We start from the raw sequence: 27458 nt of genomic DNA, 5'->3' as shown, positions 1-27458 counted from the left end.
CAGAGCCGCCACCCAGGAACAAGAGCAGCACATGCAGCGCAACCATCCCTAGCAACATTCGCTGTCAAATATAAACTCTGGACCAGCGCTCCGATGGGTTCTCTGGTCATACGTCTACGTCTCGTTTGGCACGATGTTCCGTTGTCTCGCTCCGTGTGTTGGGAGCTTCTGCAGGAACTGAATCAGCTCCGAATAAAAAGCTCCCAGCGCGTCGATCGAAACGTCGGACTTGACGTCGAGCACCGCGCGGCACGACCCGAAATACCGTCACAACGCAGCAGCACCACCGCAAAAACACCTTCAGGTTCTCATCGAGATCGTTTATTCAATTGTTTTCACGCCGGGTCATGCATGGGATGCCCTTTGAGTGGCTTAAGTTTCAGTGCCGCCGCCGACATGAACGTGGTGAAGTCGCGCGCTGAGCTCCACTGCTGTGGCCCGAGGACTCCACCGCGTTCGTCCAGGAAGCGCTTCTGCTGCTGCTGCCGCTTGCTCCAACTTCCTTTCCAACCCCGTACTTCGGCTTGCCGCGTTCGCCGGACTCTCACACTCCACGTACCAGACTCTCACACTCCACGTGCCAGACTCTCACACTCCACGTGCCAGACTCTCACGCTCCACGTACCAGACTCTCACACTCCACGTGCCAGACTCTCACACTCCACGTACCAGACTCTCACACTCCACGTCCCAGACTCTCACACTCCACGTGCTAGACTCTCACACTCCACGTGCCAGACTCTCACACTCCACGTGCCAGACTCTCACACTCCACGTGCCAGACTCTCACACTCCACGTGCCAGACTCTCACACTCCACGTGCCAGACTCTCACGCTCCACGTACCAGACTCTCACACTCCACGTGCCAGACTCTCACACTCCACGTACCAGACTCTCACACTCCACGTCCCAGACTCTCACACTCCACGTGCTAGACCCTCACACTCCACGTGCCAGACTCTCACACTCCACGTGCCAGACTCTCACACTCCACGTGCCAGACTCTCACACTCCACGTGCCAGACTCTCACGCTCCACGTGCCAGACTCTCACGCTCCACGTGCCAGACTCTCACACTCCACGTCTCAGACTCTCACACTCCACGTGCCAGACTCTCACACTCCACGTCCCAGACTCTCACACTCCACGTCTCAGACTCTCACACTCCACGTGCCAGACTCTCACACTCCACGTGCCAGACTCTCACACTCCACGTCTCAGACTCTCACACTCCACGTGCCAGACTCTCACACTCCACGTGCCAGACCCTCACACTCCACGTGCCAGACTCTCACACTCCACGTCCCAGACTCTCACACTCCACGTCCCAGACTCTCACACTCCACGTGCCAGACTCTCACACTCCACGTGCCAGACTCTCACACTCCACGTGCCAGACTCTCACACTCCACGTGCCAGACTCTCACACTCCACGTCCCAGACTCTCACACTCCACGTGCCAGACGCTCACACTCCACGTCCCAGACTATCTCTGTGATCTGTGTCTCTGGGTGGTGTCTCTGTGATCTGTGTGTCTCTGGGTGGTGTCTCTGTGATCTGTGTGTCTCTGGGCGGTGTCTCTGTGATCTGTGTGTCTCTGGGTGGTGTCTCTCTGTGATCTGTGTCTCTGGGTGGTGTCTCTGTGATCTGTGTGTCTCTGGGTGGTGTCTCTGTGATCTGTCTGTCTCTGGGCGGTGTCTCTGTGATCTGTGTGTCTCTGGGTGGTGTCTCTGTGATCTGTGTGTCTCTGGGTGGTGTCTCTGTGATCTGTGTGTCTCTGGGTGGTGTCTCTGTGATCTGTGTGCCTCTGTGATCTGTGTGTCTCTGGGTGGTGTCTCTGTGATCTGTGTGTCTCTGGGTGGTGTCTCTGTGATGTGTCTCTGGGTGGTGTCTCTGTGATCTGTGTGTCTCTGGGTGGTGTCTCTGTGATCTGTGTGTCTCTGGGTGGTGTCTCTCTGTGGTCTGTGTGCCTCTGGGTGGTGTCTTTGTGATCTGTGTGTCTCTGGGTGGTGTCTCTGTGATCTGTGTGCCTCTGCGCGGTGTCTCTCTGTGATCTGTGTGTCTCTGGGTGGTGTCTCTCTGTGATCTGTGTGTCTCTGTGATCTGTGTCTCTCTGTGATCTGTGTGTCTCTGGGTGGTGTCTCTCTGTGATCTGTGTGTCTCTGGGCGGTGTCTCTGTGATCTGTGTGTCTCTGTGCGGTGTCTCTCTGTGACCTGTGTCTCTGTGCGGTGTCTCTCTGTGATCTGTGTGTCTCTGCGCGGTGTCTCTGTGATCTCTGTGTCTCTGGGTGGTGTCTCTGTGATCTTTGTGTCTCTGCGCGGTGTCTCTCCACGCTGGCTCTAGTGACCGTTGATGCAGCGCGAGCTGTAGAGCAGCTGCACCACCCCTGGATCCGCCAACGTCGACAAATCCCCAAAGTCCGAGTCGTCCTGCGCGATTTTCCGCAGTAACCGTCTCATGATCTTCCCTGCGGGGAAGATTTATTCAACGGAGGGGGGAGGTGGGGAGGGGGTCAACGCTGAAACTCGTCGCGAGCCGAAAAAATCCCGCAGGCCTTTTGTTGCAGCTTGTCGAAGAGAGTCAAGAAGGAGGGGGAGACCCCAGGTGCACGTGCTCACTCGAGCCAGCGGGAGAGACATTTCTCGCCGCACGTTACCTGAGCGCGTTTTGGGCAGCGACGGTGCGCTCTGGATGAAGTCGGGCGTGGCGATCGGACCGATCTTTTCTCTCACTGAAACACAAACGCGGTGGTCAGATGCTCGGGCGACACTGCCAAGAGGACGTTCCCAAGCAGGTCCAGCGTGCACGCCCCCAGCAACGGAGACGATCGCTCGCTGCCATCTCTCTCAACTCTCCATCCCTGTCCATCCCTCTCCGTCTCTCTCCGTCTCTCTACCTCTGGTCTCCAGCTCTATTTCTGTCGTCTCTCGCTCTCTTCCGACTTGTATCCCACCGCCACCTTGTGGCGGCCGGGTTTCAGCCGTGATCCCAAATTTGAGATGAGACGGAAACCCAGGCCATCAGCGCTGCCGCGACCACGTCACACCATTTGCGATTTGATGCAGCCAAACGAAAACAAGCCGGACTGCCGATGAGACCCAGATTGCCGAAACCCATCCAGAGTATGCTCGCTTAAACACATTGCGTTTGATAATACAGGACTGGAAAGCGAATTGGCCAAGGGATTTTAAAAAAAATATATATATTTACTCGTGGAGACGCAGAGTGGAGCTGTGTCTCTCTCGGCTTTAGTTAGTCTGTTTTCAGCGATGGGAGGAAGCCAGAGAACGCATGCAGAATGTGGAAAACAAACAAACTCCACAAGGAAAGGCACCCGAGTTGAGAATCGAACCCAGGGGCTTATTGTCACTGCGTTCCTCTCGAGCTCCCTGTGAGTGGCTCTAAGCGGAGTCGGCGTCTCTCTCAGGGAGGGGAGGGTTTGCCGTTCTCCCCCGATGACGACGATGACATCGTGCACGCGTGCCGGAGCGGGCGACCAGGGCGAACAAGCAACTGTCGGTTGTGCGACGTCACCCACGTTTTGACATTTAATTACGAACAAACCGGCACCTCGCTTCTTCAGCTCGGCGGCGAGGCACGGGTTGAGCTCCAGGCCGTGGTTGAGCGTCACGAAGCAGTAGAGGCTCTCGCCCTTGAGCGCGTGCGGACGCCCTACCACAGCCGCCTCGGCCACGGAGCCGTGGGACAGCAGCGCCGACTCCACCTCCGCCGTGCTCAGCAGGTGGCCTGGGAGGGAACGGGGCGCGCTCAGCGGGGGGCGGAGGGTCGAGGTGCGATCCCGAGGAGTCGTCCGGGGCACGAGATGAAGCGTCCTATCGGAGCGATCGCCCGACCGTGGCGATCGCGCCGCAGCTGTGATCAAGTGGCTACTGGGCGGAGGTCTCCCCAGGCGGTTGCCATGGATCGACGGTTCTGTGATGTACCGGTACGGCCCGCAGAAGTGGACATCACAGAGTTGCCTCTGAGATCCCTGCCAAGTGGCCACCGGTCCACACAGTAAAGGGCGGCACGTTCGCACCTGCCCCACGATACAGCCTCATGCCGGCAAAAGCCACGTCTTAATTTTCACAGCTGGAATTCAGCTCTGGCCTCTCAGCCACCAGACCACCTCCTCTGGCAAGTTTTTGTTGTTTGTTGAGGAAGCTCGAGAGCAGCCCGGCTCGCGTTGGAGAGGCGACTCGCTTTTAACCTTCGTCAAAACAACCGCTCGCGACGAAACTCCTCGCGGCTAACTTAGTGAGCGGCCGTGCGGTGTCCGAGCCGCAGGGAGAAGACAGCGCCTCGCTGAGGAAGCGCCCGCTGGAGCGAGGAGCCCAGCCGATCGTTTGCAGCGGAAGGTAACGGCGACCACGACTCGGCACGCTCACCAGACACGTTCAACATGTCGTCTGTGCGGCCCGTGATCCAGTAATATCCGTCTTTATCCCTCCTGCAGCCTGCAATCCACACGCAAAGACAAAGATCCCACGTTGGGGCAAGTGCGAGCACCTACGAAGGCTGGCACGGCACACGAGGGGGTGGGTGGCCAGCTCCACGTCCGGCCGTCTGTGTCTCCTCAGCGCCGATGTTCACGCACAGCGAGAGGTACTCGTTGTAATACCGAGGGGATGCGCAAGGACCGGTTCCGGCGTTTGCCGCTCGGATCGGCCGCGGCGCGGAACCCAAATTGGAGCGGCGGGGTTTTTAGATCGCGTCACGCACCGTCCCCCGTCGCGTAGTAACCGGGGAACTTCCCGAAGTACGTCGCCTCCAGCCGCTCGTGGTCGCCGAACACCGTCCGCAGGATCCCGGGCCACGGCCGCTTGAACACCTGCGGGGAGACGCACGCACGCGTTGGGTGTCCGCCGCCGGGTGAGCAGCCGCCCGCCCCGTGCGGGCGGGGCCTCGTCGCGCCGACGGCGGTCGCCTCACCAGGAAGCCCTCGGCCTCGCCCCGCAGCTCCTCCCCACGCTCGTCGAGGATCGCCGGCTCCACGCCAAAGAACGGCAGCGTCTGGACGGGACGCGGACGCCGCCGGGGAGCGGAGGGCGCGGGAGGGGGGTGGGGAGCGGAGGGGACAGAGGCGGATATGAAGCGCGAGCGTCGTGACGCCGACGGCACGACCGCGATGATCCGGGGGCCGTGTCCGCGCGTTGCCTGCGCCGCTCACCGCGGAGCCCGGCTTGAGCGGCGTGGCGCCCGGGAGCGGCGTCAGCACGTGCCCTCCCTGCAGCCGCACGCAGGGGACGTCCGGTCAGGAGAGGGATTCCAAGGATTCGATTTCACAGAGATGCAGCGGTGACATTGGCCTCGTGCGCAGGATCGTGGCATCGCGAGGCCGCGAGAGACGCCAGTGGATTTGGGAGGCCTTCATCCAGCAGCGGATCGATCGCAGCCGCTATTGAGGACGATGACGGCGGTGGCGGGTTACGTACCGCAGTGCCAGGGGGCCATAGTGGAGGCATCTCGACCGGCCGTAGGACGGTATCACCGGCACCGTCGCCACCGACAGAAACTTTGAGACGGAGTTTTAAACCCCTATTGCTGAGCAGAGGCTCAAAACGCCACGCGGTCAGCAACAAACAGCACTCTTAGAGTTGTAATTGGTAACAGTTCACCCGGGTTTTTCAATTGAGCAAAGTTACCGTGAACTGGGTTGGGAGAGAGGTGACGATGGAAGGACGGAATTCCACAATGGAGCAGTACAGGGGAAGAAGCAGCAAGAGCAGTGTGGTGAGGTGGTGAGTGAGTGGTGAGTGGGTGGTGAGTGAGTGGTGAGTGGGTGGTGAGTGGGTGGTGAGTGGGTGGTGAGTGAGTGGTGAGTGGGTGGTGAGTTGGTGGGAGAGTGAATGGGGGAGTGAGTGGGTTGTTATGACCTGCAGTGTGGTGAGTGGGTGGTGAGTGAGTGGTGAGTGGGTGGTGAGTGGGTGGTGAGTGGGTGGTGAGTGAGTGGTGAGTGGGTGGTGAGTGGGTGGGGGAGTGAATGGGGGAGTGAGTGGGTTGTTATGACCTGCAGTGTGGTGAGTGGGTGGTGAGTGAGTGGTGAGTGAATGGGGGAGTGAATGGGTTGTTGTGACCTGCAGTGTAGTGAGTGAGTGAGTGGTGAGTGGGTGGTGAGTGAGTGGTGAGTGGGTGGTGAGTGAGTGGTGAGTGAGTGGTGAGTGAATGGGGAAGTGAGTGTGTTGTTGTGACCTGCAGTGTGGTGAGTGAGTGGCTGAGTGAGTGGTGAGTGAGTGAGCGGTGAGTGGGTGGTGGGTAGTGGTGAGTGAGTGGTGAGTGGGTGGTGAGTGAATGGGGGAGTGAATAGGTTGTTGTGACCTGCAGTCTGGTGAGTGAGTGGTGAGTGAGTGGTGAGTGAGTGAGTGGTGAGTGAGTGGTGAGTGAATGGGGAAGTGAGTGTGTTGTTGTGACCTGCAGTGTGGTGAGTGGTGAGTGAGTGGTGAGTGGGTGGTCAGTGAGTGGTGAATGAGTGGTGAGTGAGTGGTGAGTGAGTGGTGAGTGAATGGGGAAGTGTGTTGTTGTGACCTGCAGTGTGGTGAGTGGGTGGCTGAGTGAGTGGTGAGTGAGTGGTGAGTGGGTGGTGAGTGGGTGGTGAGTGAGTGGTGAGTGGGTGGTGAGTGAGTGGTGAGTGAGTGGTGAGTGAATGGGGGAGTGAATGGGTTGTTGTGACCTGCAGTGTGATGAGTGAGTGGTGAGTGAGTGGTGAGTGAGTGGTGAGTGAGTGGTGAGTGAGTGAGTGAGTGGTGAGTGAGTGGTGAGAGAATGGGGGAGTGAATGGGTTGTTGTGACCTGCAGTGTGGTGAGTGGGTGGTGAGTGAGTGGTGAGTGAGTGGTGAGTGAGTGAGTGGTGAGTGGGTGGTGAGTGAGTGGTGAGTGAGTGAGTGAGTGGTGAGTGAGTGGTGAGTGAGTGAGTGGTGAGTGGGTGGTGAGTGGGTGGTGAGTGAGTGGTGAGTGAGTGAGTGGTGAGTGAGTGAGTGGTGAGTGAGTTGTGAGTGAGTGGTGAGTGGGTGGTGAGTGGGTGGTGAGTGAGTGGTGAGTGAGGGAGTGGTGAGTGAGTGGTGAATGAGTGGGTGGTGAGTGAGTGAGTGGTGAGTGAGTGGTGAGTGAGTGGTGAGTGAGTAAGTGAGTGGTGAGTGGGTGGTGAGTGAGTGAGTGGGTGGTGAGTGAGTGAGTGGTGAGTGAATGGTGAGTGAGTAAGTGAGTGGTGAGTGGGTGGTGAGTGAGTGGTGAGTGAGTGAGTGAGTGGTGAGTGAGGGAGTGGTGAGTGAGTGGTGAGTGGGTGGTGAGTGAGTGGTGAGTGAGGGAGTGGTGAGTGGGTGGTGAGTGAGTGGTGAGTGAGTGGTGAGTGGGTGGTGAGTGAGTGGGTGGTGAGTGGTGAGTGAGTGGTGAGTGAGTAAGTGAGTGGTGAGTGGGTGGTGAGTGAGTGGTGAGTAAGTGAGTGGTGAGTGGGTGGTGAGTGAGTGGTGAGTAAGTGAGTGGTGAGTGAGGGAGTGGTGAGTGAGTGGTGAGTGGGTGGTGAGTGAGTGGTGAGTGAGTGGTGAGTGAGTGAGTGAGTGGTGAGTGAGTGGTGAGTGAATGGGGAAGTGAGTGTGTTGTTGTGACCTGCAGTGTGGTGAGTGAGTGGTGAGTGAGTGGTGAGTGGGTGGTCAGTGAGTGGTGAATGAGTGGTGAGTGAGTGGTGAGTGAGTGGTGAGTGAATGGGGAAGTGTGTTGTTGTGACCTGCAGTGTGGTGAGTGGGTGGCTGAGTGAGTGGTGAGTGAGTGGTGAGTGGGTGTTGAGTGGGTGGTGAGTGAGTGGTGAGTGGGTGGTGAGTGAGTGGTGAGTGAGTGGTGAGTGAATGGGGGAGTGAATGGGTTGTTGTGACCTGCAGTGTGGTGAGTGAGTGGTGAGTGAGTGGTGAGTGAGTGGTGAGTGGTGAGTGAGTGGTGAGTGAGTGAGTGAGTGGTGAGTGAGTGGTGAGAGAATGGGGGAGTGAATGGGTTGTTGTGACCTGCAGTGTGGTGAGTGGGTGGTGAGTGAGTGGTGAGTGAGTGGTGAGTGAGTGAGTGGTGAGTGGGTGGTGAGTGAGTGGTGAGTGAGTGAGTGAGTGGTGAGTGAGTGGTGAGTGAGTGAGTGGTGAGTGGGTGGTGAGTGGGTGGTGAGTGAGTGGTGAGTGAGTGAGTGGTGAGTGAGTGAGTGGTGAGTGAGTTGTGAGTGAGTGGTGAGTGGGTGGTGAGTGGGTGGTGAGTGAGTGGTGAGTGAGGGAGTGGTGAGTGAGTGGTGAATGAGTGGGTGGTGAGTGAGTGAGTGGTGAGTGAGTGGTGAGTGAGTGGTGAGTGAGTAAGTGAGTGGTGAGTGGGTGGTGAGTGAGTGAGTGGGTGGTGAGTGAGTGAGTGGTGAGTGAGTGGTGAGTGAGTGGTGAGTGAGTAAGTGAGTGGTGAGTGGGTGGTGAGTGAGTGGTGAGTGAGTGAGTGGTGAGTGAGGGAGTGGTGAGTGAGTGGTGAGTGGGTGGTGAGTGAGTGGTGAGTGAGGGAGTGGTGAGTGGGTGGTGAGTGAGTGGTGAGTGAGTGGTGAGTGGGTGGTGAGTGAGTGGGTGGTGAGTGGTGAGTGAGTGGTGAGTGAGTAAGTGAGTGGTGAGTGGGTGGTGAGTGAGTGGTGAGTAAGTGAGTGGTGAGTGGGTGGTGAGTGAGTGGTGAGTAAGTGAGTGGTGAGTGAGGGAGTGGTGAGTGAGTGGTGAGTGGGTGGTGAGTGAGTGGTGAGTGGGTGGTGAGTGAGTGGTGAGTGAGTGTACGGTCTCCGTCTGCCAGAACGTGTCGACGATGGGGCAGCGGCCGCCTCCGACGACGCCGTGTAGCCAGTGCCACGCCTCGCGGTTGATGGGCTCCCCGACGGTGCCCAGCACTCGCAGGGACCGACGGCTGTGTCTGTCGCGCGCCAGAGGCGGGGTAGGGGTGGGAATTGCTTCAAAGTAAAATAAACAACTTTCCGCACAAGTTTGAAAGTGGCACTGCTAACAACATCATGGTTGTGGCGATGGATGTATGGATCAATGATGATGATTATAACGAAGATGATGATGCAGGCAATGGATGCTGCTGCTGCTGCCGCTGCTGCCGGTGACAATGGCGGCGATGGAGCGTGACCCACTTGAGCACAAAGGCGTCTCCGTGTTTCATGAGGAGCCGGACGGCGGTGGGCGCCGTGTAGAATTTGCTCACCGCGTACTTCTCCACCGTCTGCCAAAACCGCCCCGCGTCCGGGAACGTCGGGATGCCTTCGAACTGCGGGACAACACGGCGGTACTCGCGTTAATCTCCGCCGCATCCCCGACACACCGGCTCGGGACCAACCCGCTGAGAGTCAATGCATGGTGAACTTCTTTCGCACCATATGTAGCCAACCATGCTAATGGGAGGTGCGAACTGAGGCTTCGTGAGATCAGCTGTGGGTTCTGGCCGATCTTGTCACAAGTACGGCACGTGCACACGAGATTCCCCTCTAGCCGTGCGGACAGCCGGGGCAGTTTGCGTTAGCGAGCACCTCTTAAGGTTGGGGAGCGGCGCACCAGGGCCCGGTGTGACCAGCACCACGCCCGGCCGCCTTTGTCTCCCTAAATGCTGCGATTAAAACACCACGGTTATTACTCATTTATTGCCGAGTCGCCCATGGGGAGGGTTCAGGACCGGTTCTGATTTCGCCACTGACGATAGCCCTGGCCAGGAATAGAACTCGGAGCGCCGGGCTCGTAGAGCGGTGCGCTAACTGCCGTGCCACCGCTCCACCCAACGTCCAGGAACAACCACAGCCGCAAGGATGAGGCTGTTGCTTACGTAGCGGCGGCAGCGTTACTTCCTCCGCAACTAAAAGCATCGCCCTACATCTCGCCCCATATCGACCATTCCAGTGCCTTGCTGGAGTCTCGTTCGGGGGACCCCCGGTGGCAGCTGTCCCTGTGCTGCGCAAGGCAAATGCAGCGCCGTCTCGAGCAAAGCGCCAAAATTGCCAGCTGGCTTTTTCCAATTAAGCGGGAGGGCAGGGAGGTTGGGAGTCGAACCAGCACGCTCGTGACGCCGTTGGCCAAGGGTCCGTAGACGATGTAGGAGTGGCCGGTGATCCAGCCGATGTCGGCCGTGCACCAGTACACGTCCTGCGGCCGAATGTCGAACACGAGCTTGTGCGTGGTGGCCACGAAGAGCAGGTAGCCCGCGGTGGTGTGGAGCACCCCCTGCGGAAGACGTCGCGACGACGTTACCGGGATCCTCACAGTTCGAGGACACGCGAGGGCCACCGCTTCCAACCGGCGCAAACAATATTTAACCAGCGTAGCATCGCAGGAAGACGCATCAATTATCGCAGAGCTACCTCTGAGACCCCTTCAAGCGACCTCTGTTCCACACAGCAGGAGCAGCACTTGCCAAAAAGGCTAAAAAACGCCCAGCGTCCAGCAACAAAAGCACGATTGAAGGTTTAATCGATAAGAGTTCATGGGTTTCTTGAATTAAGCAAGCAAATAAGAAATTGAGGAAGAAGACGGCGGGGAAGCTGCGTGACCGCGACGCGTGGGCCCGAATTTCACCGCAAAACCCGGCGCGTGGGGGCACCACCTTGGGCTTGCCGGTGGAGCCGCTGGTGTAGAGGACGAAGAGCGGGTCTTCGGCGTCGCACCACGCGGGCTCGCACGTGGTACTCGCCCCGCACATCAGCTCATGCCACCAGCTGTCCCGTCCGCTCGTCCACGGCACCTGAGTGAGGCAGCACGGAACCCCGCGCCCCGTCACGATCGCCCGTCGTCTTCCTCGCCCCGCTAGTTCGTCAGTGAAGGAGGCGGCGGCTGCTGAATCGCCGTGCTGGTTTCTGATTGTCTACGCGCTCAAACTCCGGTCGATTTCAGTTGACGCGCGTCCGATTTACGCATCCGCAAGACCTCCTGCGTTAGGCGCAGCCAGAGTGAATTCGCTGTAACCATGACGACTCTACGCTCACTGGTCACGGCATTAATTTTCCAGCGCATTTTTGTCGGAGCGCAAGGCTATCACGGAGGGTGCGACGTCCGCAGTCGTTTCGCAGAAGGAGGCGATGTTGCGATGTGGTTTTACCCAAATTCGGCCATTTACGGGTACAGGTGGTATCCTTTTGAACTTGGACGATGATGCCAACACGAGATCGGGGTTGGTGCACCCGCAACATCAACCAGGGTGGTAGCGTCGCGAAGTCTGCCGTCGCGGCCTAGCGGGGCGGCGAGCTCACCACGAGGGCCTCGCTCGCCACTCCGTTCTGCTGCTCGCCGAACCTCCTCGCCACGATGCAGTGCTCCACCTTCACGTCGTCCCTGCGAGCCCCAGAGAGACGCCGACTCCGCTTAGAGCCACTCGCATGGAGCCCACAGAGGGACCCAGTGACAAGAAGTCCCTGGGTTCGATTCCCAACTCGGGAGCCTTGCTATGTGGAGTCTGCACGTTCTCCCACAGCTCACATACAATGTGACTGGTAGTGGTCAAACATCCCAATGTTAACAATTATCCTGCAAATTTCTCAAAACTTGGCAGGAGCCAGCCTTGAGACGCAGTGAGGCTTTTCCGGGTAAACAAACACACATTAGTTCAGGTGATGCCGTGGCGGCGGAGCCAACCGTGACCCAGCGAGGACCACCGCGAGGACCACCGCGAGGACCACCAGCGAGGACCACCAGCGGTGGCGGCACGGGGCGCGGGCGAAGCGACGCAATCGCCGAGAGCCCCCAGTAGCTCGACGGGTCCCGGGTCCACAAACGACGGAGCGGGCGCGTCAGATAACATCTCAAATTCAAATATGGACAAGTTTCACGAGCTAATTCACATAAACAAGCTCATTCATCTCGCCTCCACATTGCCTGCATCTCTCTCATCCAGCTCCGTCCGCCACTTGTCTACGCTGGGCTCATCTCACGCCACCTCTCCTCTGTCTGTTATGTGAGCAGCGCCACTCACTCCTCCGCGTTCTTCTTCAAGGCCTCGTCTGCGATCTCTTTCAGGCTGATCGACTTGTCCCCGCGCTGGAATCCATCTGGATGCACGCACACAGACAAATGCAAAGATCCCTCCTATAGTCGCGAACAGACGCTGTGGGCAAGTGCTGTTAGCGAGCACCTATGAAGGCCGGAACGGCACACGAGGAGGTGGGTGGCCAGCGCCACTTACGGCTGCTTTTGTCTCCCCGGTGCTGATGTTTTTGCACTGCGTCAGGTACTGTACTCCCTTAAAGGCCGAGTCGACCTAGAGGAGGCCCAAGACAGGTTTAGGTATTTGTCATAAGCGGGAGTCGCGGGTCACCTTGGTTCTCATCGCGGCATGCTAATCACTGCGCCACCACTCCGCCACCACTCCCCACACGACGCTTGTGCCAGGCCATGTGCACTTTAAGGCCACGTGAAGTATCGAACGCCCGCTGGCAGGAGGTCACGGGACAGACCCAGGTGCCAGGGGTTGACTTGAGATGACTGGCCGATGCACCATACACCACACGTGCACACACACACGTCCGACGATGCACATTCGCCAATGATGGCCTTGGAGCTCATCGCTCGCGACGCCACGGGGGAGTCTCCTTGCTCGTTTCGTGATCTCAGCTGTCCCAGCGGCAACGCCGCCGCCGCTGCCGCCTGACCCACCGCGTCGGTGTCCTCGGCTCCCCGCGGCAAACGCTGCAGGAGCCGTTCTGCGTGTCTGCTCATCAAAAACCGCTCCGTTTTCGTTCCTCGTTCGAGACGTCGGGCAGAGCGAGCGGATCACTCGGCACCTGTCGCCCGGATCGTGTTGACGCAGAGCGGCCGCCTCCTCCTGCCATCTCACAACCAGGGCCCGGGGGGAGGGGGGCGCGAGGCCCCTGCTGCGCGACTCCCCCGGTCGCAGCCTCGGCCCTCCCGCCGAGCGCGTGCCGGCGACGCCGGGCGAGGCGACGTCCGACACGCGGTGGCCGGGCGGCAGAGCGAGCGGCTCGAGGTCGCGAGGTCGCGAGTTCACATCCCGGTTGGGGGGGTTGACTCAGCCCATCATCGTCTCTCCAGGGACAATGATATGAATACCACGTTCTGAGGAAGTCAACACCGGTTGTCCTACGGACAGACCAGCCCCTGCCATGGGCACGGGGAATTTCCACCACCGGCTCAGGACATCCCTTCGACCGGCATCTCTACGCCGTGCGTGTGACGTGCGAGTGGAGCCGTGGGCCCGGGAACTGACCGGCCGTGACGAGGAGGCGGCACTGCGAGTCTGCGATGCGGTCGTGGAGAGCGTCCGCAGAGAACCCCGCGAACTTCGCACAGACGACACGGAAACCAAAAACAAGAGTCGTCGTTACAATCATCGTCTGTCGTCAGTTATACCGCACGTCCACCAGTGTCACCGTGACACTCTCACACCCAGTGACACTCTCACACTAAGTGTCACGTGACACTCACACACTCAGTGTCACCGTGACACTCTCACACTCAGTGTCACTCTCACACCCAGTGTCACCGTGACACTCTCACACCCAGTGTCACGTGACACTCTCACACCCAGTGACACTCTCACACCCAGTGTCACGTGACACTCTCACACTCAGTGACACTCTCACACTCAGTGTCACGTGACACTCTCACACTCAGTGACACTCTCACACTCAGTGTCACCGTGACACTCTCACACTCAGTGTCACGTGACACTCTCACACTCAGTGTCGCCGTGACACTCTCACACTCGCACATGAGTGTGGTGAGTGAGTGTGGTGTGTGAGTGTGGTGAGTGAGTGTGGTGAGTGAGTGTGGTGAGTGTGGTGAGTGAGTGTGGTGTGTGAGTGTGGTGAGTAAGGTGAGTGTGGTGAGTGTGGTGTGTGCGTGTGGTGAGTGAGTGTGGTGAGTGAGTGAGTGAGTGTGGTGAGTGTGGTGAGTGAGTGTGGTGAGTGTGGTGAGTGAGGGAGTGTGGTGAGTGAGTATGATGAGTGAGTGTGGTGAGTGTGGTGAGTGAGTGTAGTGAGTGAGTGTGGTGTGTGTGAGTGTGGTGAGTGAGTGTCTTGAGTGAGTGTTGTGTGTGAGTGTGGTGAGTGTGGTGAGTTAGTGTGGTGAGTGAGTGTGGTGAGTGAGTGTGGTGATTGAGTGAGTGAGTGTGGTGAGTGAGTGTGGTGAGTGAGTGCGGTGAGTAAGTCTGGTGAGTGAGTGTGGTGAGTGAGTGAGTGTGGTGAGTGAGTGTGGTGAGTGAGTGAGTGTGGTGAGTGAGTGTGATGAGTGTGGTGTGTGAGTGTGGTGAGTGAGTGTCTTGAGTGAGTGTGGTGTGTGAGTGTGGTGAGTAAGGTGAGTGAGTGTGGTGAGTGAGTGTGGTGAGTGAGTGTGGTGTGTGAGTGTGGTGTGGTGTGTGAGTTTGGTGAGTGTGGTGAGTGAGTGAGTGAGTGTGGTGAGTGTGGTGTGTGAGTGTGGTGAGTGAGTGTCTTGAGTGAGTGTGGTGAGTATGGTGAGTGAGTGTGGTGAGTGAGTGGTGAGTAAGGTGAGTGAGTGTGGTGAGTGAGTGTGGTGAGTAAGTGTGGTGAGTGTGGTGAGTGAGTGAGTGTGGTGAGTGAGTGTGATGAGTGAGTGTGGTGTGTGATTGTGGTGAGTGAGTGTGGTGAGTGAGTGTGGTGAGTGAGTGTGGTGAGTGAGTGAGTGTGGTGAGTGAGTGCGGTGAGTGTGGTGTGTGGTGAGTGAGTGTCTTGAGTGAGTGTGGTGTGTGAGTGTGGTGAGTAAGGTGAGTGAGTGTGGTGAGTGAGTGTGGTGAGTTTGGTGAGTGAGTGTGGTGAGTGAGTGTGGTGAGTGAGTGTGGTGTGTGAGTGTGGTGAGTGAGTGTGGTGTGGTGAGTGAGTGTGGTGTGTGTGGTGAGTGTGGTGAGTGAGTGTGGTGAGTGAGTGTGGTGTGTGAGTGTGGTCAGTGTGATGAGTGTTGTGAGTGAGTGTGGTGAGTGAGTGTGATGTGTGAGTGTGGTGAGTGAGTGTGGTGAGTGAGTGTGGAGAGTGAGTGTGGTGAGTGTGGTGAGTGAGTGTGGTGTGTGAGTGTGGTGAGTGAGTGTGGTGTGTGAGTGTGGTGAGTGAGTGTGGTGAGTGAGTGTGGTGAGTAAGGTGAGTGTGGTGAGTGAGTGTGGTGAGTAAGATGAGTTAGTGTGGTGAGTGAGTCTGGTGAGTGTAGTGAGTGTGAGTGTGGTGAGTGAGTGTGGTGAGTGAGTGAGGTGAGTGAGTGTGGTGAGTGAGTGAGTGAGTGTGGTTGAGTGAGTGTGGTGAGTGAGGTGAGTGAATGTGGTGAGTGAGTGTGGTGAGCGAGTGTGGTGTGTGAGTGTGGTGAGTGTGGTGAGTGTGGTGAGTGAGTGTGGTGTGTGAGTGTGGTGAGTGAGTGTGGTGAGTAAGGTGAGTGAGTGTGGTGAGTGTAGTGAGTGAGTGAGTGTGGTGTGTGAGTGTGGTGAGTGAGTGTGGTGAGTGTGGTCAGTGAGTGTGGTATGTGAGTGTGGTGAGTGAGTGTGGTGAGTAAGGTGAGTGCGTGTGGTGAGTGAGTGTGGTAAGTGTGGAGAGTGTGGTGAGTGAGTGTGATGAGTGAGTGTGGTGAGTGTGGTGAGTGAGTGTGGTGAGTGAGTGTGGTGTGTGAGTGTGGTGAGTGAGTGTGGTGAGTGAGTGTGGTGTGTGTGAGTGTGGTGAGTGATTGTGGTGAGTAAGGTGAGTGAGTGTGGTGAGTAAGGTGAGTGAGTGTGGTGAGTGAGTGAGTGTGGTGAGTGAGTGTGGTGTGGTGAGTGTGGTGTGTGAGTGTGGTGAGTGAGTGTGGTGAGTGTGGTGAGTGAGTGTGGTGTGTGAGTGTGGTGAGTAAGGTGAGTGTGGTGAGTGTGGTGTGTGCGTGTGGTGAGTGAGTGTGGTGAGTGAGTGAGTGAGTGTGGTGAGTGTGGTGAGTGAGTGTGGTGAGTGTGGTGAGTGAGGGAGTGTGGTGAGTGAGTATGATGAGTGAGTGTGGTGAGTGTGGTGAGTGAGTGTAGTGAGTGAGTGTGGTGTGTGTGAGTGTGGTGAGTGAGTGTCTTGAGTGAGTGTTGTGTGTGAGTGTGGTGAGTGTGGTGAGTTAGTGTGGTGAGTGAGTGTGGTGAGTGAGTGTGGTGATTGAGTGAGTGAGTGTGGTGAGTGAGTGTGGTGAGTGAGTGCGGTGAGTAAGTCTGGTGAGTGAGTGTGGTGAGTGAGTGAGTGTGGTGAGTGAGTGTGGTGAGTGAGTGAGTGTGGTGAGTGAGTGTGATGAGTGTGGTGTGTGAGTGTGGTGAGTGAGTGTCTTGAGTGAGTGTGGTGTGTGAGTGTGGTGAGTAAGGTGAGTGAGTGTGGTGAGTGAGTGTGGTGAGTGAGTGTGGTGTGTGAGTGTGGTGTGGTGTGTGAGTGTGGTGAGTGTGGTGAGTGAGTGAGTGAGTGTGGTGAGTGTGGTGTGTGAGTGTGGTGAGTGAGTGTCTTGAGTGAGTGTGGTGAGTATGGTGAGTGAGTGAGTGTGGTGAGTGAGTGGTGAGTAAGGTGAGTGAGTGTGGTGAGTGAGTGTGGTGAGTAAGTGTGGTGAGTGTGGTGAGTGAGTGAGTGTGGTGAGTGAGTGTGATGAGTGAGTGTGGTGTGTGATTGTGGTGAGTGAGTGTGGTGAGTGAGTGTGGTGAGTGAGTGAGTGTGGTGAGTGAGTGCGGTGAGTGTGGTGTGTGGTGAGTGAGTGTCTTGAGTGAGTGTGGTGTGTGAGTGTGGTGAGTAAGGTGAGTGAGTGTGGTGAGTGAGTGTGGTGAGTTTGGTGAGTGAGTGTGGTGAGTGAGTGTGGTGAGTGAGTGTGGTGTGTGAGTGTGGTGAGTGAGTGTGGTGTGGTGAGGGAGTGTGGTGTGTGTGGTGAGTGTGGTGAGTGAGTGTGGTGAGTGAGTGTGGTGTGTGAGTGTGGTCAGTGTGATGAGTGTTGTGAGTGAGTGTGGTGAGTGAGTGTGATGTGTGAGTGTGGTGAGTGAGTGTGGTGAGTGAGTGTGGAGAGTGAGTGTGGTGAGTGTGGTGAGTGAGTGTGGTGTGTGAGTGTGGTGAGTGAGTGTGGTGTGTGAGTGTGGTGAGTGAGTGTGGTGAGTGAGTGTGGTGAGTAAGGTGAGTGTGGTGAGTGAGTGTGGTGAGTAAGATGAGTTAGTGTGGTGAGTGAGTCTGGTGAGTGTAGTGAGTGTGAGTGTGGTGAGTGAGTGTGGTGAGTGAGTGAGGTGAGTGAGTGTGGTGAGTGAGTGAGTGAGTGTGGTTGAGTGAGTGTGGTGAGTGAGGTGAGTGAATGTGGTGAGTGAGTGTGGTGAGCGAGTGTGGTGTGTGAGTGTGGTGAGTGTGGTGAGTGTGGTGAGTGAGTGTGGTGTGTGAGTGTGGTGAGTGAGTGTGGTGAGTAAGGTGAGTGAGTGTGGTGAGTGTAGTGAGTGAGTGTGGTGTGTGAGTGTGGTGAGTGAGTGTGGTGAGTGTGGTCAGTGAGTGTGGTATGTGAGTGTGGTGAGTGAGTGTGGTGAGTAAGGTGAGTGCGTGTGGTGAGTGAGTGTGGTAAGTGTGGAGAGTGTGGTGAGTGAGTGTGATGAGTGAGTGTGGTGAGTGTGGTGAGTGAGTGTGGTGAGTGAGTGTGGTGTGTGAGTGTGGTGAGTGAGTGTGGTGAGTGAGTGTGGTGTGTGTGAGTGTGGTGAGTGATTGTGGTGAGTAAGGTGAGTGAGTGTGGTGAGTAAGGTGAGTGAGTGTGGTGAGTGAGTGAGTGTGGTGAGTGAGTGTGGTGTGGTGAGTGTGGTGTGTGAGTGTGGTGAGTGAGTGTGGTGAGTGTGGTGAGTGAGTGTGGTGAGTGAGTGTGGTGTGTGAGTGTGGTGAGTGAGTGTGGTGAGTGAGTGTGGTGAGTGTAGTGAGTGTGGTGAGTGAGTGTGGTGTGTGTGTGGTGAGTGAGTGTGGTGTGTGAGTGTGGTGAGTGAGTGTGGTGAGTGAGTGTGGTGAGTGAGTGTGGTGTGTGAGTAAGGTGAGTGAGTGTGGTGAGTGAGTGTGGTGAGTGAGTGTGGTGTGTGAGTGTGGTGTGTGATTGTGGTGAGTGTGGTGAGTGTGGAGAGTGTGGTGAGTGAGTGTGATGAGTGTGGTGAGTGTGGTCAGTGAGTGTGGTGTGTGAGTGTGGTGAGTGAGTGTTGTGAGTGAGTGTGGTGAGTAAGGTGAGTGAGTGTGGTGAGTGAGTGTGGTGAGTGAGTGTGGTGTGTGAGTGTGGTGTGTGAGTGTGGTGAGTGTGGTGTGTGAGTGTGGTGAGTGAGTGTGGTGAGTGAGTGTGGTGAATGTGGTGAGTGAGTGTGGTGAGTGAGTGTGGTGTGTGAGTGTGGTGTGTGAGTGTGATGAGTGAGTGTGGTGAATGAGTGAGTGTGGTGAGTGAGTGAGTTTGGTGAGTGAGTGAGTGTGGTGAATGAGTGTAGTGAGTGAGTGTGGTGAGTGAGTGTGGTGAGTGAGTGAGTGTGGTGAGTGAGTGAGTGTGGTGAATGAGTGAGTGTGGTGAGTGAGTGTGGTGAGTATGGTGAGTGAATGTGGTGAGTGAGTGAGTGTGGTGAGTGCTCGTGGCGATGGGTGGGATAACAAACCACGACGGAGTGCACGGCGCCGAGCCTGGCGCAGGCGAGCATGGCCACCACCAACTCCAGCACCATGGGGAGGTACAGGGCGACGCGGTCGCCCTTCCGCACGCCTGGCAGCGCACAGAGTGGAACAGCGCACAGAAGTGGAACACCACACAGAGTGGAACACCACACAGAAGGGGAACACCACACAGAGTGGAACACCACACAGAAGTGGAACACCACACAGAGTGGAACACCACACAGAAGGGGAACACCACACAGAGTGGAACACCACACAGAAGTGGAACAGCGCACAGAGTGGAACACCGCACAGAATTGGAACGCCGCACAGAAGTGGAACAGCGCACAACAGTGGAACACCGCACAGAAGTGGAACAGCGCACAACAGTGGAACACCGCACAGAAGTGGAACAGCACACAGAGTGGAACACCGCACAGCAGTGGAACAGCGCACAGAAGTGGAACAGCACACAGAGTGGAACACCGCACAGAAGTGGAACAGCGCACAACAGTGGAACACCGCACAACAGTGGAACACCGCACAGAAGTGGAACACCGCACAGATTGGAAGACCGCACAAAAGTGGAACAGCACACAGAGTGGAACACCGCACAGCAGTGGAACAGCGCACAGAAGTGGAACAGCGCACAGAAGTGTAACACCACACAGAGTGGAACACCGCACAGAAGTGGAACAGCACACATAGTGGAACAGGGCACAGTAGTGGGACACCACACAGAGTGGAACACCGCACAGAAGTGGAACAGCGCACAGAAGTGGAACACCGGCACGCGATACTGCTCACTACAGCGGCACGCTATGTATAAACCGTCTCGTAGCACCGCACCCTTCACCACAGCACCGCATGCTGCACTAAAAACAACGCACCTCGCCTTCACCAACCCGCACTGACCAGCGTGGTGAGGTGTCGTGAAATAGCCCCCACCGCCCCGCACGGCTTGGGAGGGCCGTCATCCACTGCCCAGCTTCCATCTTCCACAGACACAATGGGCAGCACTTCACCGGATCGGCACGAACCACAGGAGATGCGGTGGACACCTGCTGCCTGAGCGGAGACTACAAGGCCTCCCTCTCTATGCTGAGTGCAACTGCGAACACCAAGCCGTGGATCAAGAAACCTCGCGCTGACTCAAACATAAATGTGAATGCAGTGAATTGGTGGGTCAGTGGGTGGACGAGTGAGTGCTTGGGTGTGTGTGCAATTCACCAACTGTCAGACAAAGCGATTAAATGTCTCAACCACGGAAAGCTGGATCTCCGAGAGTTGCTCTCCGTTGACCCAAGCGAAGTCATCGATCAGTGCCGCAGTGCGGTGTCAGAGCCGCGATGCCGCAATGAACAAATCGAGGAGCGCCGCTCCGACAGGTTACCTTTGGCAAGCAAGACGTTGGAGAACTTGCAGACCTCGGCGAGGAGTTCGGCGTAGGTGATCTGTGAGCTCTCATCAGGGCGATTGCCTTCCCTGAAAGACACGCACGGAGGTTCCAGTGGGCCTCGAGTCGGCCCCGTGCCCAGTCAGCGAGGCCACGAGCAGTGCCGGATTATTATCCCAGTAGCAAAAGCAGCTACACATATATGTAGCTATATGTAGTAGCTACACATATAGTAGCTACTACATATATAGTAGCTACTACATATATAGTAGCTACATTTATAGTAGCTATATGTAGTAGCTACACATATAGTAGCTATATGTAGTAGCTGCACATATAGTAGCTACTACATATATAGTAGCTACTACATATATAGTAGCTACATTTATAGTAGCTATATGTAGTAGCTATTATATATAGTAGCTACTATACATGTAGTAGCTACTATATATGTAGTAGCTACTACATATATAGTAGCTACTACATATATAGTAGCTATATGTAGTAGCTACTATATATAGTAGCTACTACATATGTAGTAGCTACATATATAGTAGCTACTACATATATAGTAGCTACTATATACTACATATATACTACTATATATAGTAGCTACTACATATGTAGTAGCTATATATAGTAGCTACATATATAGTAGCTACTATATATACTACATATAGTAGCTATATGTAATACATATGTAGCTACTGCATATATAGTAGCTACTATATATGTAGTAGCTAATACATATGTAGCTACTACATATATGTGTATATATGTAGTAGCTACGGGCCCCGCACTTTCAAGGGCCCCACGCTAAATGCTTTCAAGCGACCTCACTGTCGCCTTCGTATCGAGATCCCATCGAGACCTGGAGACGGTTGGGCCGATGGCGCCGCGTCTGAGAGGGACATCAATTGTAGCGACAGCGGCTGGCGAGGCTGGGGTACAAAGAGGATCCGTTTGGCTGGCAACGCTGCTGAAGGTTAAAATAAACAACAATAAATAGGTAAACAACCTCGCGCTGCTTTTATATTCGACCTGCGGGAGGTCGTGACTACGGGGCCACGTGGGCAGTGCGGCACCAACCACCACGACGCGCCGTGAGCTTCACTCACAGTGGACGTTAAAGACCCCCCTCCCCTGATGTCACTCGCAAGAGTTGGCCATCGTGTGCCGGTGTCAGGGGCCCGCCGAAATTCGCCTTTTCCTAAAACCGCGCCGCAAATCGCTCAATTTTACTCACGGCAGCAGCAGCAGTCGCAGCAGCAGCAATCATTGCCCTCTACTGGCAGCACCCCTTGCAACTGAGACTCTAATCCCGGCCTCTTGACTTCTCCCTCACCTCGTTCCACAGAACGGCACTGACAGAACAACACAAACATCGACATCGCCCTGCGCCGTGTCGAGTACGCGACATCAGGGCGACCTCGGGTGGCGGCGCGTTCAAGTACCAGTAGAAGGCCACGCGGTTCCCGAGTCCCTTCTCCAGCACGTTCCTGTCCAGGAGGTTGTAGCAGACGTTCATCAGCCCCCCGGCGAACCACTCGACGAACACGCGGCCGCGCCGCACGTCGAAGTTGTAGCTGAGGACGTCCTCCTGCGGCGGCCATCGCTGCCAGTGGAACTCCCTCGCGATCTCCTTCCAAAACTCTGGTGCAGACGGTGGGAAAATCACCACCTCCAGCAGGCGGTGGGAAAATCACCACCTCCAGCAGGCGGAGGGAAAATCACCACCTCCAGCAGGCGGTGGGAAAATCACCACCTCCAGCAGATGGTGGGAAAATCACCACCTCCAGCAGATGGTGGGAAAATCACCACCTCCAGCAGGTGGTGGAAAAATCACCACCTCCAGCAGGTGGTGGGAAAATCACCACCTCCATCAGGCGGTGGGAAAATCACCACCTCCAGCAGTGGTGGAAAAATCACCACCTCCAGCAGGCGGTGGGAAAATCACCACCTCCAGCAGGTGGTGGGAAAATCACCACCTCCAGCAGGCGGTGGGAAAATCACCACCTCCATCAGGCGGTGGGAAAATCACCACCTCCAGCAAGCGGTGGGAAAATCACCACCTCCAGCAGGCGGTGGGAAAATCACCACCTCCAGCAGATGGTGGGAAAATCACCACCTCCAGCAGTGGTGGAAAAATCACCACCTCCAGCAGGCAGTGGGAAAATCACCACCTCCAGCAGGCGGTGGGAAAATCACCACCTCCAGCAGATGGTGGGAAAATCACCACCTCCAGCAAGCGGTGGGAAAATCACCACCTCCAGCAGGCGGTGGGAAAATCACCACCTCCAGCAAGCGGTGGGAAAATCACCACCTCCAGCAGGCGGTGGGAAAATCACCACCTCCAGCAGGCGGTGGGAAAATCACCTCCAGCAGATGGTGGGAAAATCACCACCTCCAGCAGGTGGTGGGAAAATCACCACCTCCAGCAGGCGGTGGGAAAATCACCACCTCCAGCAGGCGGTGGGAAAATCACCACCTCCAGCAGGCGGTGGGAAAATCACCACCTCCAGCAGGCGGTGGGAAAATCACCACCTCCAGCAGGCGGTGGGAAAATCACCACCTCCAGCAGGCGGTGGGAAAATCACCACCTCCAGCAGGCGGTGGGAAAATCACCACCTCCAGCAGGCGGTAGGGAGGCATCGTCCACGATACAGCATCAAACGCATAAGAATAGATTTTACCCTTTCTGGCAATAAAACAGTTGCGTTAAGATGTTAAAACACCAACCTGAAACCTTATGCAAGGAATCATGTCTGCATTAACCACATATACTTGTGGTGAACATGCAAACAAAACAAACACGCTCTGATAGTATATGATGATGAATTTTCTTTGAAACTGATTGGTCCACACCAGAGGCAGCTTTCTTTTGAGCCTAGTCTCAAGCAGTGCTAGACCAGAGGACACCAATAGGCGAACAGCACAAAGACAATGCCACTATCATCAGGACATTGAGAGCTCGGGGCGAACTGCTACATCATGGGACCTCACTTGCCAGTATCAAGATATATTTTGATAGTGGCAAGGGAGGTCACATGATGTAGCATCAAACGCGTTTGACGATTTCCATTGATCGCCGTCGAGCGTGATCAATCGGCGGCTGGGTCGAGGTCTCCCCACCCGTCGCCACCTCTCAAGGCCACCCGAAGTCAGAGAACGCCCCCCCCCCGTCTAAGCCGACATCTCGCCAGAGATACTCTCGGAGATCCCTTCAAGCGGCCCTGTGCTCCATGCGGGAGGGGACAGCACTTTCCCACCCGCCCTGCCAATGAGAGTGATGTTGTTGACGCATGACAATCCATTCAACGCGTGTTACTCTGAATGCGGAATATCCAGATCAAGCGCAGAACATTGTTCAACGATTGAGGATTGTTTTTACGGCTGTCCTGCACCCCACGACCACCACCCGGCACTGGTCTGGGCGGTGAAGTATGGTCAAAGACACTCACTGCCCGCAAAGCGTGGCAGGGCCTCGTCCAGCAGCGAATTGAAACAAACGCACCGTACAAGTACAGCCAAGGCGTGAGTCGAACCCGTCAACCAGTGGCGTCGCACGAAGCTCACGGAATGGGCAGCACTGACGCGTCATGTACAGCATCTCCAGTCGCCGGCGAAAACACCACAGCACCCGTGCGAGGGTGGGTGAGCGAGGGTGAGTGGGTGGGTGAGCGAGGGTGGGTGGGTGAGCGAGGGTGGGTGGGTGAGCGAGGGTGAGTGGGTGAGCGAGGGTGAGTGGGTGGGTGAGCGAGGGTGAGTGGGTGGGTGAGCGGCTCGCCATCGTCCAGTCCGTTACCTCCCGCGCTCCGCTGCTGGATGGATCTCGCGTACAGCTCGGCGTACTGCTCCAGGCTGCGCACGTGGGCGCCTCGAGACAGCTCGGTGGGGGGGGGCACCACCTCGTCCGGGTTCATGGTCTGCGTGATGGGGGGGGGGCTGGCACCACCACCGAGGAGAGGAGCACGAGGATCACCACGACCACCACGAGACGCGCCGCACCACGCCACGCAGTCGCTAATAACCGGCAGCACCTCCTGGGGTCCCCCTACGAGGGCACAGGGGGTGGGGGGGGTGTGGAGATCTGGCGAGTGGCCACTGGGGTAGCCCCCCCACGGCGTCACGTGGTTGGTATCGCGCGCGTGGCGCCACCAGTCAATGATGAAGCCCCGCACCTCCCCCAGCGTATGCCCCCCCCCAACTCGGTAATCATTAGCGCGCCCTGCCAATAACGAGCAGGGGAGCTCCGATCGGACGAGATGTGCAACCAACCCGCCCACCGCGCCCTGCCCGCAGATTTTCGCACACACACGCACGCACACAGTGTAAATATCGTAGCGCTGGGATCTTTGCAGTGGTTGTGAACTTACTGGTGGAGGGGTGGGGTGCCTCAGAGATCAGAGTGCTGAGCGGGCCCCGCTGAGGTCCTGGCTTCGAATCTGGAGTTCAGCCACTGCCTGCTATCTGTGATGAACCTGGGTTTTCCGCCCGGTCACCAATGACTCAGAGTCACATCGAGCTTCCTAGGCTCTCATACAGTGAGGGAAAAAAATATTTGATCCTTTCCTGATTTTGTACGTTTGCCCACTGACAAAGAAATGATCAGTCTACAATTTTAATGGTAGGTTTATTTGAACAGTGAGAGACAGAATAACAATAACAGAATCCAGAAAAACGCATGTCAAAAATGTTATAAATTGATTTGCATTTTAATGAGGGAAATAAGTATTTGACCCCCTCTCAATCAGAAATATTTCTGTCTCCCAGGTGTCTTTTATACAGGTAACGAGCTGAGATTAGGAGCACACTCTTCAAGGGATTGCTCCTAATCTCAGCTTGTAGACACCTGTCCACAGAAGCAATCAATCAATCAGATTCCAAACTCTCTACCATGGCCAAGACCAAAGAGCTCTCCAAGGATGTCAGGGACAAGATTGTAGACCTACACAAGGCTGGAATGGGCTACAAGACCATTGCCAAGCAGCTTGGTAAGAAGGTGACAACAGTTGGTGCGATTATTCGCAAATGGAAGAAACACAAAAGAACTGTCCATCTCCCTCGGCCTGGGGCTCCATGCAAGATCTCACCTCGTGTAGTTGCAATGATCATGAGAACGGTGAGGAATCAACCCAGAACTACACGGGAGGATCTTGTCAATGATCTCAAGGCAGCTGGGACCATAGTCACCAAGAAAACAATTGGCAACACACTACGCCGTGAAGGACTGAAATCCTGCAGCGCCCGCAAGGTCCTCCTGCTCAAGAAAGCACATATACATGCCCGTCTGAAGTTTGCCAATGAACATTTGAATGATTCAGAGGACAACTGGGTGAAAGTGTTGTGGTCAGATGAGACCAAAATGGAGCTCTTTGGCATCAACTCAACTCGCCGTGTTTGGAGGAGGAGGAATGCTGCCTATGACCCCAAGAACACCATCCCCACCGTCAAAAATGGAAACATTATGCTTTGGGGGTATTTTCTGCCAAGGGGACAGGACAACTTCATCGCATCAAGGGGACGATGGACGGGGCCATGTCCCGTCAAATCTTGGGTGAGAACCTCCTTCCCTCAGCCAGGGCATTGGAAATGGGTCGTGGATGGGTATTCCAGCATGACAATGACCCAAAACACACGGCCAAGGCAACAAAGGAGTGGCTCAAGAAGAAGCACATTAAGGTCCTGGAGTGGCCTAGCTAGTCTCCAGACCTTAATCCCATAGAAAATATGTGGAGGGAGCTGAAGGTTCGAGTTGCCAAACGTCAGCCTCAAAACCTCAATGACTTGGAGAAGATCTGCAAAGAGGAGTGGGACAAAATCCCTTCTGAGATGTGTGCAAACCTGGTGGCCAACTAAAAGAAACGTCTGACCTCTGTGATTACCAACAAGGGTTTTGCCACCACGTACTAAGTCATGTTTTGCAGAAGGGTCAAATACTTATTTCCCTCATTAAAATGCCAATCAATTTATAACATTTTTGACATGCGTTTTTCTGGATTTTGTTGTTATTCTGTCTCTCACTGTTCAAATAAACCTACCATCAAAATTATAGGCTGATCATTTCTTTGTTAGTAGTCAAACGTACAAAATCAGCAGGGGATCAAATACTTTTTTTCCCTCACTGTAGATACCCAGCCTCACATCGAGACCCACTGACCTGGACTGCAACTCTTGCTTAGATTTAGAGACTCATGCCTACCGAAACATAGACATAGACCTGCATAAAAGACAAAGATCCCTCGTATAGCCTTTAACAGACCGGTGGGGCAAGTGCTGTTCGCGAGTGCCGATGAAGGCCGTCATACGACCGAGGGGAACGTGGCTAACACCACATTCGGCTGCCCTTGTCCCGAGTGCTGATGTTAACACGCACCAGGTACTTATTTCAAGCTGAGTCTACCTAGGAAAGTCCCAGGACAGGATCAGATATTCGCCAAAGATATTGGTCGTGAGGGGGAAATCAGACTCGGATCACGAAGCCACCGCTCCCCACTGAGACTTCTACAGGCAACCGGAGACTCAGAGGTGAAGAAGTGATTAACTCGGGTTCAAGGCTTGTGGTGGGTCAACAATGACTGCAAAAAACAAACATCCCATTAAAATGTGTTCTGCACTTAATTCCAGAGGTAAAAGTGTAAGAGATCCGTTTGACCGTTATTCGATGAACTCTCATTGCAGAGCGGGTGGGGAAGTGCTGCACCCTTACCCTGTGGACCAGAGGCCATTTTAAAGGAGTCTCAGAGGTAGATCTATGGTATCCGCTTCTGTGGACCACTCTCCAACACGAGATCCAAATAGAGGAGTCGTTCTTTGACACAACACCGACAGTACACTTGGGAATACACGGATACATTTTTTACAAACATTGAGAAGTATAACAAAAATTAATGTAAGGAATAACGATTTAGCAGTGGTTGAACTGTGAGCTAAATGAGTAAGCAACTATTGTTGTTTGTGCACAAGATGTGGGCCGACATTGAAAGCAGATTTTCAAACAAGGGCACACGTTGCGAAATCACGCGCGGGTCGCTGCGTAACGCGATCTCCGCACGGACACAGCGAATCGCAGCAGCGAGCCGCTCTGCGCGTAGACATTCACACTTGGGCAGAGTCGTCACAACAACGGCTCGTTGTTCCGTCAGCCTGTTGCACACACACGTGCCCAGGCGTCTTCAGCCGTGGCAGGTGGCTCCAGGTTGAGGAGGTTGTAAAGTCTGCCTCGGGGTTTCCACAGCCTCGGGTGTCGCGAGCAGACGAATAAATTCATTGAGAGAATGGAGTGGCACTGGCAATCGGGTTCGTAATCACTCACGAAGAGACCAATAGGACTCGCACCCAGACTCTCACACATGCACCAACACGACTAGACACTCTCGTACAGAGTTCCCCAGACTTGCACAGAGCCCCACTGAGAACGTGGAATGTGGCTTCATCGTGAGAGCTTCCTCCAGGAGACGAGCACACGCAGCTTTCCAGGAGAAACGGTCTGGTGGAGGGCAGCACTGGT

General features: G+C 55.6%; 1 protein-coding gene across 3 annotated transcripts; it reads right to left on the bottom strand.

Annotated features, from left to right (window-relative positions):
* Window positions 1–299: 299 nt before the first annotated feature.
* Window positions 300–24017, bottom strand: LOC116945125 (acetyl-coenzyme A synthetase, cytoplasmic-like). Of its 3 annotated transcripts, XM_032959267.2 has the most exons (18): window positions 23754–24014; window positions 21403–21601; window positions 19946–20037; window positions 18558–18661; window positions 13200–13272; window positions 11949–12024; window positions 11230–11311; window positions 10587–10724; window positions 10037–10207; window positions 9130–9263; window positions 8774–8906; window positions 5173–5229; window positions 4935–5015; window positions 4725–4833; window positions 4391–4459; window positions 3573–3749; window positions 2659–2733; window positions 300–2469 (listed from the first exon to the last, which is right to left on the bottom strand). In XM_032959267.2, exons 1-18 carry the CDS (start codon window positions 23869–23871, stop codon window positions 2342–2344), a joined length of 2016 nt encoding a protein of 671 aa, XP_032815158.1. In that variant the 5' UTR covers window positions 23872–24014; the 3' UTR covers window positions 300–2341. The 3 variants fall into 3 exon arrangements, with proteins under 3 accessions (XP_032815158.1, XP_075925019.1, XP_075925020.1); XM_076068904.1 differs by lacking the exons at window positions 300–2469; window positions 2659–2733; window positions 3573–3749; ... (2 more) ...; window positions 4935–5015; window positions 5173–5229 and having other exon boundaries at window positions 5886–8906; window positions 9201–9263; window positions 23754–24017; XM_076068905.1 differs by lacking the exons at window positions 300–2469; window positions 2659–2733; window positions 3573–3749; ... (2 more) ...; window positions 4935–5015; window positions 5173–5229 and having other exon boundaries at window positions 7539–8906; window positions 23754–24017.
* Window positions 24018–27458: the final 3441 nt, after the last annotated feature.

The sequence above is a fragment of the Petromyzon marinus genome, chromosome 23, assembly GCF_048934315.1.
Source record: "Petromyzon marinus isolate PM22_M1 ecotype Great Lakes invasive population chromosome 23, UKy_Petmar_22M1.pri1.0, whole genome shotgun sequence".
Classification (NCBI taxonomy): domain Eukaryota; kingdom Metazoa; phylum Chordata; class Hyperoartia; order Petromyzontiformes; family Petromyzontidae; genus Petromyzon; species Petromyzon marinus.
Note: the sequence above shows the minus strand (reverse complement) of the source record. Positions and strands in the feature narration are given on the sequence as shown.

Coding starts and splice junctions, on each gene's coding strand:
- LOC116945125 (XM_076068904.1), bottom strand. CDS start 23,871: ATGAACCCGGACGAGGTGGTGCCCCCCCCCACCGAGCTGTCTCGAGGC. Junction 13,273..18,557: donor GCGCCGTGCACTCCGTCGTG/GTTTGTTATCCC, acceptor GTCTGTGCGAAG/TTCGCGGGGTTCTCTGCGGA. Junction 10,208..10,586: donor GCTCCACCGGCAAGCCCAAG/GTGGTGCCCCCA, acceptor CGTCTTCCGCAG/GGGGTGCTCCACACCACCGC.